General features: G+C 37.3%; 1 protein-coding gene across 1 annotated transcript in view; it reads left to right on the top strand.

Moving 5' to 3' along the window:
• The window catches only part of otk (off-track), a 426,112-nt gene that overhangs the window by 394,107 nt on the left and 19,153 nt on the right, over positions 1-12,852 (top strand). The window contains exons 11-13 of the mRNA XM_068228745.1: positions 1,318-1,465; positions 4,510-4,637; positions 7,416-7,610. Coding sequence (XP_068084846.1) covers positions 1,318-1,465; positions 4,510-4,637; positions 7,416-7,610 — 471 coding nt within the window. The remainder of the gene's footprint in view (positions 1-1,317; positions 1,466-4,509; positions 4,638-7,415; positions 7,611-12,852) is intronic.

Raw genomic sequence — 12,852 nt, 5'->3', positions numbered from 1 at the left:
TTCAGTCATCATGCTAACGAGTTTACTGGCCTCATGCTGCTGCTAGATCTTTTCAGTTTTCTCTTCTTGTACTTCTATACATTTCTTTATTTCAGCCATCAGTGTATTGTTCTTCTTTCCATTTAATAATAATGTTATTGTCTCTACATCCCACTAACTGCTTTTATGGTTTTTGGAGACGATGAGATGCTGGAATTTTGTCCTGCAGGAGTTCTTTAATGTGCCAGTAAATCTACCAACTTGAGGCTGACGTATTTGAGCACCTTCAAATACCACCGGACTGAGCCAGGATCGAACCTGCCAAGTTGGGGTCAGAAGGCCAGCACCTCAACCATCTGAGCCACTCAGCCTGGCCTCCTTCCATTTTCATATTCTTCTTGGTATTCTTCTTTTATTCTTTCTCTTCATGTGTCCATGCCACTGTAGATTTCATAAGTCTGTCCTGTATTTTTATATTCTGTCCTGGTTATGGTGGTAAATAAATTATGGAAGTATTTAATTTTGTATTCATGGAACTAATAAGGTTTATTGCACAGAGCAATATTCTGTTACCCGCCCCCCACCAGTTTTTTCTTTACATCGCACCAACACAGTTAGGTCTTATGGCGACGATGGGACAGGAAAGGCTCAGGAATGGGAAGGAAGCGGCCGTGGAATTAATTAAGGTACAGCCCCAGCATTTGCCTGGTGTTAAAATGGGAAACCACGGAAAACCATCTTCAGGGCTGCCAACAGTGGGATTCGAACCCACTATCTCCCGGATGCGAGCTTACAGCTGCGCGCCCCTAACCGCACAGCCAACTCGCCTGGTGTTACCCATTTGGTCAAGCAATGAAGTGCCCGTTGCTATTATATTGTGCTTCTCTTTCCCCAAAATGTAAGGAGAGTAAGTAGTCTCTAAATCTCAGAGGACCTTCAACTTACCCTTGGTCCCTTACATGCAGTAGAGTAGCCAGGATCAACCGGGGGGAAGGTATAACAAATAAATAGGTTTGTAACCTATTCGGTTATAGTTACAAAATTATGATAGAACATAATGAAGGTGCTTGTGTGGTGCACACCTGCATGAGTGTCATTATAAGGACAATGATACAAGTGAACTAGGTTGATATTCAGTCATTTAAAAAAAAAAAACATTATCTCATTATCATCATTATACCATTCTTGTTTAAGATGTATAGAAGTAACTCATAATATTTTCTGGTGTGTTCCTCATCATGTTTAGTTCTGATCATTATTGCATGTGCTATATTTATTTGTAAAAATATTTGCTGTTATAGTAACATAACTCTTACATGTTTTAAATTTTTATTTCAGTTACACCTAAATTTAAAGTACCTCCATTAAGTGTTACAAAAGCATATGAAGGATTCCCAGTGATGATTCATTGTATTGCTGATGGCTTCCCCAAACCTACAATAAAGTGGGATCGTAATAGCAACTTCAGTGCCTTTGACCAAAGCAGGTGAGAAATAAAATACATTTTATATCGAGCTTGAGTGAGAGTCTAATTTTCTGTTTAACAGAAATAGTACCTTAAACACCTTAACTGGAGTCATATGTTGATATTCTTCATGAGGTAATTTTCCTTTTAATGTTTAATGACTAGTCACTCTCCATAATAGAAATGTTGATAAATTCCTGTAAGGATTTTTTTTTTCTTTTGTGCTAGTTGCTTTACGTCGCACCAACACAGATAGGTCTTATGGCGACGATGGGACAGGGAAGGGCTAGGGGTGGGAAGGGAGCGGCTGTGACCTTAATTAAGGTACAGCCCCAGCATTTGCCTGGTGTGAAAATGGGAAACCACGGAAAACCATTTTCAGGGCTGCTGATAGTGGGGTTTGAACCTACTATCTCCCGAATACTGGATACTGTAAGGAATATAATCCTGTCAAAAGTTTTATAATTATAGGAAGATAGGAACATGAACACGTAATAGGATAGTTAAATATAATGACAGGTCAGCATCTGAAAAGTGAATAGTAGAAAAGGACAAACATGAAAACACAAAAGGTCCAGAACAATCTTCACTCTTCATAGACTTAGTCGTCATCATCATCATCAATGTCCTACTCCAGTTGCCCGGGTGTGGTTAACAAGCATCCTCCACTCCTTTCTGTCCTTCCACTTTTCCTGCTCCATTACTTCCACCACACAATCCAGCTTCTCTAATGTCCTTCCAAATCTGATCCATCCAACTTCTTCTCGGTCTTCCAACTGGTCTCTTTCCCTTAACTTCTCTTTACAATTACCTTCTTGCTACCCGTTCCTTTCCCCTTCTTTTTACATGTCCGAACCATCTCAGTCTTGCTTCCTGTAGGTTCTGTACTAGTGGTTCTATATTTAGCTCTTCTCTGATTTTAATATTTTGAATTCTGTCTCTTGTCTTTGTAACTGATGTTCTTAAAAATTTCTTTTCTACTTCTTGGATCTTACTATCTTGTCTCTTATTAGGTACCAGCGTTTTTAGTCCGTATGTTACAATTGGTATGAAATACTGTTTATTTAATGTTAATTTCATTCTCTTGGATACTTTGTCATCCCATAAAAGCTCTCTGACTTGATGATTACTTCCATTAATAATGCTACCCAGATATGTAAACTGTTCTACATTCTCTAACCGTTCTCCATCTATGTTCACTCGGCTTCTCTTTTTCTCTTTTCCACAGTGCATGACTACAGTTTTCTTTTTACTAATTACTATTCCAAACTCCTTCATATTTTCATTCCAAATGTCCAGTCTCCTATGTACTTCCTTTTCTCCCTTTCCCCAAATCACCACATCATCTGCACATACCAAAGCATTCACTTCATCACTACTGATACTCTGTTTTACACGTTTTATGATTTCATCCATCAATATAATAAACAATAATGGCAACAGTGCACTTCCTTGCTTGAGATCTTTTTTTGTATAAAATGTTTCAGAGTCACCACTCTCCACTTGCACACTGCTTTTACTCTCATGATACAGCATTTTTATCTGGTTAATTAATGATTTTGGTACATTCCTTTTCAGTAGGCATTCCCATACATGTTTTCTCTTAACTGTATCACAAGTTTTTTCCAAATCCAAAATACGAATATGATTTCCTTGTTCCTTTCCAGATGTTTTTCCATTATCGTTCGCACTGTAAATATCAAGTCTATTGTTAATCTGTTCGGTCTAAAGCCATATTGTTCTTCCTCTAACTGTGTTTCTAATATATCCCTCAGTCTTTTGTCTATACTTTCTCCATTATTTTTAGTCCATGTGATAATAGGGTTATACTTCTATAATGTTCACATTTCTTCCTATTTCCTTTTTTGAACAGTAGTACAATGCTTCCTTGCTGCCAATCTTCAGGTATCCTTTCATCCTTTCATATGGCATTGAGGACTCTGTATAGCCACTGTAGTCCAATTCTTCCTGCTGCCTTAATCATATCAGCATTTAATTTGTCTTTTCCACTTGCTTTACCTTTGGTCATTGTTTTCACTGCCCTTTCAAGTTCCAACCATGTTATCGGGTTCTCTTCTTTTTCTCCATCTATTATTTTCATTTTCTTATCTCCTTCTTCCTCCGAGCAGTCATCCTCATTATAAAGCTTTTCAAAATACTTAGCCATCACCTTCTGAAGACCCTTTTTGTACTATGGATCCATCTTCTCTCTCTAATGCCTTGATTTTTTCTTAATTTATTCTTTTTGATTTTATTACTCTGTATAATAGTTCTGATTTCAATTTTGTTGGTAAACTCTCCCCAACATTTCCCCTTTTCTTCCTTGATACTCCTCTTTACTTGTAGTTTCAGTCTTTTGTATTCCACATATAACTTTTCTATCTTATTCTCATCCCTCTGATATGTTTTTTTCTCTTCCTTATCCATTTCTTTCTTAACCATGTTCCTTTCTTTTATTTCTCTTTTTATTTTGTCTGTCCACCACTGTGTCTTCTTTCCCTTAACCTCTGCTTTTGTTTTCCCGCATACCTCAATTGCTGCTTCCACAAATGTCTGTCTTAAATTGTCCCACTCTTCTTCTCCACTTCGTATTTCTGTGTTAGGCAACTTCCTTTTTATACAATTTTGGAATGTCATTCTTTTATCTTCCCCTCCAATTTCCAAATCCTGATCTTTGGTTTCTTCTTCAATAGAATTTTAAGGATTTTTACTTGTTTTAATTCCACAATTAGTAATCTACAGTATAATCACCTTCCATACTTTCACTGGAGATTATCTTTGTATTCATGATGTATCTTCCCCAGTCTCGCTCTGTTATTATAAAATCAATGAGTGTTCCATACTATCCATCCCAACTATACCAATATACTCTGAAGTCATCCCTGAATAACCTCCAAAAGTTTGTCGGAGTTCAGATTCACCCTTTGATAGTGACAAGTTGTCAATATGGACTATAATGAAACTCACAACTTATGATATGGATTATTTGTCACTTGTTTGTTCCTCTCCACAGCATATCGTAAGTGTCAATTGTTTTAACCATGTGTGTGTCCCTTTTCCCCCAGATTTGAAGTGCTTGAAAATGGAACTCTATTGGTGAAAGAGGTCCACAAATCTGATGGCGGAAAGTATGGCTGTACGGCTGGTAATAGTGGAGGTTTCAAGAGAATAGAGGTTGCTCTTGTGGTTGAAAGTACGTATGTATTTACATTTTTCTATTAAGCAAATTTCACATGTTCATTTACTTGACTCCTCCACAATGGACCCCTTTCAGAATTGTGAAGTGTGATTGACAAGAATCCCACACACCTGCTTGGGTCTTACAGAGATGTTAAATGTATATTCCAAACCCGTTCCTTTAAACATACTCGTAAACATATGGGGAGGCCCTCAAATTCTGCGATTTATACCAATAATTTTTCCCCTTCTGAATAGTTTTACCTCTTTATTCTTGAAATTTTACCATTGTTACCCACAAAATTAAGGACATTTTATTCAAGAAAAACTACCTCACATCTCCTTTCTGTAGTATATCTATTCAGTGACTCCTAGGCCTTCTATGATAGCTGATGGAGAAGTTGTTGGGAATCCAACCAACTTTCGAGCTGAGGACTCTACAAACATATATACTCAAGAAATATGAAGTCTCTGATCATAGCCCATGCATTAATTCATAAAGCTTTTGTAACAATCTTGCTTCCATTATTTAAAATTAGTCTCCCACCTAGTCTCCACCAACCATAATCCAATTAGTTATTCAGACTGATGTGAAAAAAGAAGAGTAATGATTTCTGAGAAAAGCAAATTCACTGTGATAGAATGGTACACTGAATGCAATATATCTTCATAATTTCTTAAGGTATCATTAATTACACCTTTGTTGAGGAAAGAAGCTTAATGTTCATAAAAAAGGCAAGTTAAACCCTTACAAAAATGGATGTCATTTGTACATTGTGTACTTTTGACATCAATTCCTACTAAGGAGCTTTACATTATTTTGTTGTTCCCACCATTTCCTATTGTTGAGCTTGTGTCTTGCAGTCTTTGTACACATTTCGTGAACTTTACGTTTAGCATTTCATGAGTTTCTTTGAATGATAGTTACTTTCAGGGTGACCAAGTACAGAAGATGTTGCAAGAAATAGAGCACTAATTGATGAAGAACACAGCTTCCGTTATGTTGCAGATTTGCTGGGAACATCATCCCATGTATGTACTAAGCTGTTAGGCGGTATCAAGAACAACATAGATGACTCCTCAGAGGTTTACATCAACCAGAGATGTTAAGAGATTACCACATTACAGCCATAGAGGCTATAAGTCATCTAGAGGAAGTGTGCAATGTCAGTATTAGTAAGTGGACCATGAGAGGAAGACTAGGAGAGGCAGATCTGTCTTCAAGAAGACACTCTAACTGGCCCCCAATTGCCACACCATCATAGGTTAGTCAGTCTTCAGTTTGCTCGAGAACATCAGAATAGGACAGGAGCAATGTCCTCTTCACTGATTAATCCAAGTTCAACCTCAGCTCTACAAATGAAAGGGAAAGTGTGTAGAGGAGGTGGTATGGTGAGGAATCGCTTCTCGTGTCCAAACTGAGCTGGTGTTAATTGAAAACTCGGCACTAAATGCTCACCGGTACATAGAGAACATATTTCTTGAACATGTCACCCCTTTTAGTTTTAATGCATGACTAGTCAATGCATGTCAATGTTCCTACAGGACACAGAAATAATCACTTCGGACTGGTCAGCACGAAGCTGTGACTTAAACCCTGTGAGGCATGTGTGGGCAGCCTGCGCATAGACAAGATTTTCATAGTCTGGCCATGCTGTGGACAATTCATTCTTCAAGAATGGTACACTATACTACAAAACAATCTTGCCACCTTAATTGCAAGTATGCGAAGTAAAATGCGAGCTGTTATTAATTCAAATAGCAAAAATACCCATTATTAAGTGTCCAGAGCCATTTCAAGTGGTTGTGAACTTCGTTAGTGGCCAGGGGTCCTTTAGAGTTGCATTGTAGAAGGGTAATTTGAATGCTGCCAAAGGAACAGTTTGTGTGACTTCTATTCACTCCCTTTTCTTGTTTAAAATTATGGTTTTTGTTTAAATAAAGGTATAATAAGACATAATAAGAGATGCCACAAGAATTTATAAAGATATATTTCATTCCGAGTCTGATTTTAGTGCATTAATTTTCCATTTCTACAAAAAAAATCCAAACATTATCCTTCTAGGTCTTGTTCATTATATTTGTTGCCTGACCCTTGTAAGAGATCTCTTTCTCAGCTGGAAAACAAGTAAGATTCAAGCACATTCAGCATTACAATTGACTCCACCCCACTTTGCAACTTTTTGGATAACACACTAACATGGTGGATTGGATGCCTTGGGACTGTTGATTGGCCACCATGCTTTTATGATTTAATGTCATGTTATTTTAGGCTGTTTGAGATTGTGAAGAATATGGTGTTTTCATATCGTCAAGCTATTTAAATGTACTGAGAATATCTATTGAAAATGCATTTTATGCCATAAAAGAAGACAAACCTTTATTGTCCTGCATTTGCGAATAAGTTGCAAGTTTTAATCATCATCATCATCGACTACTGATCTGCATTTAGTGTTGTTGCCTAGGTGGCAGATTCCCAATCAATAGGAAATTTACATCTTCCTAATTCCTCTCTCTATAAACAAATATGTATGAAATGTTTTGAGCAAATTGGAGATCACTTTGAACAATCTTTGTCCTAATGGTTGCATAGTATGTCATATAAAATGAGTGTGTTAATACTTTCATTGATGTACTCAAAATATTAATTAAATTATTTTGCAGACCTTTATTAGCTTTTAAATAAAGTTGGGAGTCTAGCATGAACAGTACATTTTTCTTGTCTAATCATCCTCATAGAAATTAATGCAGTTGCATTTAAAACATTTCTTGATGCTGTAATTTGTTTGTTCAGGTGGAGAAGGGTACCGTCCAATGGAGGGCCTGGATGAAGGCTCTGTCATGACTAAGACGGTCACTATTACACTGAGTGCTGCTGCAGCTTACATGGTCCTTGTAATTGGACTGATGATATGGTGCAGATATCGCCGAAGGAGGAGGAAGCAGGCGTACTTGGAAGCCAACGGAGCAGAAGGTACAAATATATTGTGTAAGTGTTGTGAGATTTTTCTCTTTCACATGTACGTCTGAAGTCTACCTGTGCCATTGTAGTTGATGAGAACAAACTGTAGTTCTTCAGAATGCTGTAAGGTTAGTGGAATGAGTATGATTTGCATCTGCTTTGTGTTTCCTTTATATACTGATGGATATAAATTTAATGAAAACAAACATACAAGTTACAAATCAACTTTTCACACAGGGTGGTCAGAAATAATGTGAATCGAGTAAATGAGCATTAAGAGGGTTGGTCATGCTTATAAATAATTTGAAAGATATACAGTAGAAGCCTGCTATAGTGAGTACGGCATGTAACGAGAATGCCATTATAATGCCAGCCTTTTTCTGTTCCTTGAAAATCCCTATTTTAAACTGTGTATTATCTTTCACTTACAGCGAGAATTCTATCACTGATGCATCCGTTATCACAAGGGATTAAGTGTGCTTAATTTTTTCCATGATCAGTATTTATGCACTCCAGGGATTTCATTGAATGTGATCAATCATCTTTGGTATAGATTTTTCGCTATGTGCACTAGCGAGTTCTCTTGTCAACATTTGAACTCGAATGGAAAATTTTCCATTTTGAATTGCTAGGCGGGCAATAATTTCATTGTGGGGATTTATCTCCCGTATGCAGTTATCAGACTGTACCTCTTATAATGGGCTTCTGATAAGTTCACCTGCATACACCCCAGCATCAGTGGGTAGGGTCTGACACATCCCACTCTGATGAGTCTAGAGTCAGACCTAAGACGAAACGTTGGTTAATAGAGCAAACGCCTGAAAAGCCTTACATCTGATCTGTATTTGAACTCGAAGGCGATATCAGAGTCCATTAGTAATACTTGTCGACTGGTGTTCTGTAAGCATAATTCAAAATGAAAGAGAACATGTTTTCGTAATAAATGCGTAAATAACGTGGCCGATAGCAGTAATCAACTCGTTAGAAATAAAGGCTGAAGTAAACGATCGCTTAATTTTAAAACTATGTACTGAAATTAAGCAAGAATATGATACACCTCAAGATACAGTGCAGAGTGGATAACTGATTTCGGAGGTTAGTTTATTAATGAAAATCTCGTTAGGCATTTCTGCAGGGGACAAGGAAAGATAATGTGTTAAGTGAGAAAAACGTACTTTGAATACACGAAAAAATTATCCATAATGAATATTTAAACACTTGATATGTTTTTTCCGACTTGCATGCATTTTACATCGTGTATGTACGGTACAGTGAAAGATATAGGCTATCTACTGTTTCTAAAGATGTGATGAAAGTATTAAAAGGTGTGAAAAAGATGAGAGAACAAATATGAAAACCTTTCCTACTGGTGCTTATTAAATAAAAACAGTTTATTAAAAAGTGTGTAAAATACCTGACAACAAATATAAAAACTTTTGCAGTGGGGCCCCGTAAAAGTATCAGAGCATTATTGCAGATCACTCTTTTCGACCATGAATTATTTGGAGGTTACTCGGCCATGTGCGAGAGAAATCTTGAATGCGACAATACTTTGATCGACTCAAGTCAAAACTCAAAGGTGCAATTTTCAACATATGTGCCACCGTTGAAAGATGAGGATGCCTGTCCACTTTCTGGATTTGTCTTCATTAATAGATAATTTCACGACCTTTTCAGTATCTATAATGTGGCTACCACAAAACAAGTACAGTAGAAGTCCGCTAGAGCGAGAATTCTTAACGGCAAAAAATTTACTCGCTATAACGGATTGTCGTTATATCCGATTTGTTGGAAAAGTTGGGAAAACCCACATGCCCATTACAATCGGTATGAAACAGCAATCAGTTTGTTCAAAACTTGTGCTTTCGCAGATGATATCCACACTACGGCTTACTCGTTTGTTATTTTTTGAAATCTGATACTATGTGAAAGTGTATGTTTAATTTCATCCAAGACGACCCTGAATGCAATATGACCCCAACTTTTTTCTTCAAAAAATTTAAATCAGGCTTAAAAAGTATTTTGTAAAATCATATGAATTCCTGTCTTATACAGTACACATTTTTAGACGGTATGTTTGTCTTCACGCCAACACCGAACATTGGCTTTAGTTATGCTGTTTTTTTTTTATTTTTTTGCGGCTGCACAATTATTCTTTATTTCCATGGGTTTAATAAACATTAACTTAAAATTGGCATCGTAATATTGAAGAGATCCCATTGAAAACTTGCCGGCAATATCTATTCTACGCGTCTCTGGGTACGACGATCCATCATGAAAATATTCCTGGTCTATAAAACTGTTACTTTCACTCAGCGTCAACTACAACCAGGCGTTACATGCATGTCTTGCTTGCCGGATTTGGCTAACTTCAGCGGTTAGCAATGTGTAGGTCTAATTGCAGACGTTGAAGGTCAATGAGCAAGTTTACTGCACTGTGGTATGGCCACACCCCCTTGCGGTTTTCATACATACCTCAGAATTTCATCTTCGACTGCTTAAAAGCGTCCTTGTTGCGGGCCACTGAATGCATTTTTTTGTATAATACGCATCTTTTTACCTACCTTTGTCTTCATGCTAATGCCGAATATTGCTTTAGCCTATGCTGTATTTTCTAGCAGCTGAACAATTATTCTAAATTTTCGAGTGTTTAATAACCATTAACTGAAAATTGGCATTGTAAGAAGAAAAATCGATGAGAACCCATTGAAAATTTGCCAGCAATACCTCTTCCATGTATCTTTACAATATGATGATCCATCACGAAAATATTCCTGCTCATTGTTTACCAACAGTACATGTCTCTAGTTCTCTAGTGTATTGTTAGGAATTATATTGCAAGGGAATCTAATATATGAAAATAAGCAAGGCACTACGTCATTGCGAGCTGAGATCATCATTTGATTCATGCGCCAAAACACCGCATTAACCACAAATGGGTTAAAACTGCATGTATGTTTTATTCACTTTTGGAGTACATCATTATGTAGGATTAATATCTTATAAATAAAACACAAATTAAAACCAATTTTGTATTTGAAAATATTCCCTCCAGAAATTAGGTTCCATGAATTATTCGTTAGCATGGATTATTTGCACATACAGTATATACGGTAAGTAATTTAGAGAAACAAATAAGTGTCTAATAAAGTCATATGTTGAAAGCTTGAATAGGAACACACAGTCAGGTAAACACAACCGAATGGAGTGGCCACACTTGGGAGACGTGCTGGTTCAAACCCCACCATCAGCTGTTCTGAGAATTATTTTCTGTGGTTTCCTGTTTTCACTTCCAGGCATATGCTGGGGCAGTTCCTATTCAATTTTTTTTTTTTTTCAATTTGCTTTACGTCACACCAACACAGATAGGTCTTATGGCAGTGATGAGATAGGAAAGGGCTAGGAGCAGGATGGAAGCAACCATGACCTTAATTTAGGTACAGCCCCAGCATTTGCCTGGTGTAAAAATGGGAAACCATGGAAAACCATATTCAGGGCTGCTGACAGTGGGACACACGAATTAAAAAAGGAACCCATCGATGTATGACATAGGTATCGGGAAGGAACAAACAAGGAGGAGCAATCAAGTTAAATAGAAAGAGACAGGATCATGACTAGGAACAGTATAATAGGATAAACATAATGACAGGTGAGCAAGGAAAGTGGGAGCAATAGACAGAGTGAGTTGGCTCTGTGGTTCGAGGCATGTAACTGTTAGCTTGTATTCGGGAGATAGTGGGTTTGAATCCCACTGTCAGAAGCCCTGAAGATAGTTTTCTGTGGTTTCCCATGTTCACACCAAGCAAATGCTGGTGTTATACCTGAATTAAGGCCACAGCTGCTTCTTTGCCAATCCTATTCAGTTGTTACCATAAGACCTGCCTGAGTCATTGCCACATAAAACAAATCAGATCAAAAATTAGATGTTGGCTTTTCAGGCGTTTGCTCTATTAACCAGCATTTCGTCTTAGGTCTGACACTAGACTCGTCGGAGTGGGATGTGTCAGACCCTACCCACTGATGCTGGGGTGTATGCAGGTGAACTTATCAGAAGCCTCTTATGTGGCACAGTCTGATAACTGCATACGGGAGATAAAACTCCACAATGGAATTAATGCCTGCCTAGCAATTCCAAATGGTAATTCTAAATTCCCTCCATGGGAATTTAGAATTACATAAAACAAATACAAAAAAAAAAAAAAAAATTCCGCTACACGGAAAATATGAAAGTCATAGATGTGTTTTTCTGTTCAGAAAATTAGAGAGAGATTTCATATTTACAATTCTAGGCTTTTATGCATAATGAGAGTGCCATTACTAGATTACAGGAGTGTAGAGATTCAATTATTTTGTTTTAAGAAATTAACTTGCTTTCCTCCATCAATGTACATAAGTTTGTGCTACTGGCCTAATATACATAGCATGAAGACTAATTGCCTTCGGTGACTTACCGTGTGCATGGAGCTTTGTTGTGACCGAGACGAAATGCCAGTCAAAGAGAGTGGAAACTTGTTTCATACATGGTGCCATTTGTCCCTATTGTATAAAAGGCAGTGTTCTGACACATGGTAATAATTGACTAAGACTTGGTATAGATAGACAACGAACACTGGTTGCCATGGATACAACGGTGTCAGTTTTCTGTTCATGCTAATTCCAGACAGATCCCCCCCCCCCCCCCCCATGGTATACTTAATAATTATTAGATTGAATTTTAAATATCAAAATATAATTCACCTCCCACCTCCCCTGTGGATATCTGCAAGAAAGATTATATAACAATATTACTGCAAACATTTTGTTCACCATTTGTAATTATGATTATACTTTGCCCTCGCTTGAAATGCATTAAGAAAAGAAAAAAAACTGAAATGTCCATAATTTGGCGCCAGAGTTCAAGAAAATGGATCCCAAAAATTTAGCTGGAACGTGATAATTTTCTCTTCTCTCCCAGAGCACGTACATGGTACATCTGCTGTGTGCCTTACCTAACCCTCTGAGAACAAACAGGTGTGAATTGCACCTAGGTTGTCCAGTAACTTCTCCACCAATGTATATAACCATAATCAGTGGATGAGCACTTTATCGATTACAATAAATATAAGCTAGACACATATTCAGTAAACTTCAACAGTGTTGAAAGATTCTCTCTATACACAACAAAATGGTCCTGTAACAAATACATTTGGGAAATACAGCGAGAAATAAGCTACCATTTGTAGCAAGATGTCATGACATTTTATCTCTCTCTCTCTCTCCTTTTCTCTCT

Source organism: Anabrus simplex, chromosome 7 (assembly GCF_040414725.1).
Source record: "Anabrus simplex isolate iqAnaSimp1 chromosome 7, ASM4041472v1, whole genome shotgun sequence".
NCBI classification, from domain to species: domain Eukaryota; kingdom Metazoa; phylum Arthropoda; class Insecta; order Orthoptera; family Tettigoniidae; genus Anabrus; species Anabrus simplex.
This window is presented reverse-complemented; position numbering and strand designations above follow the sequence as displayed.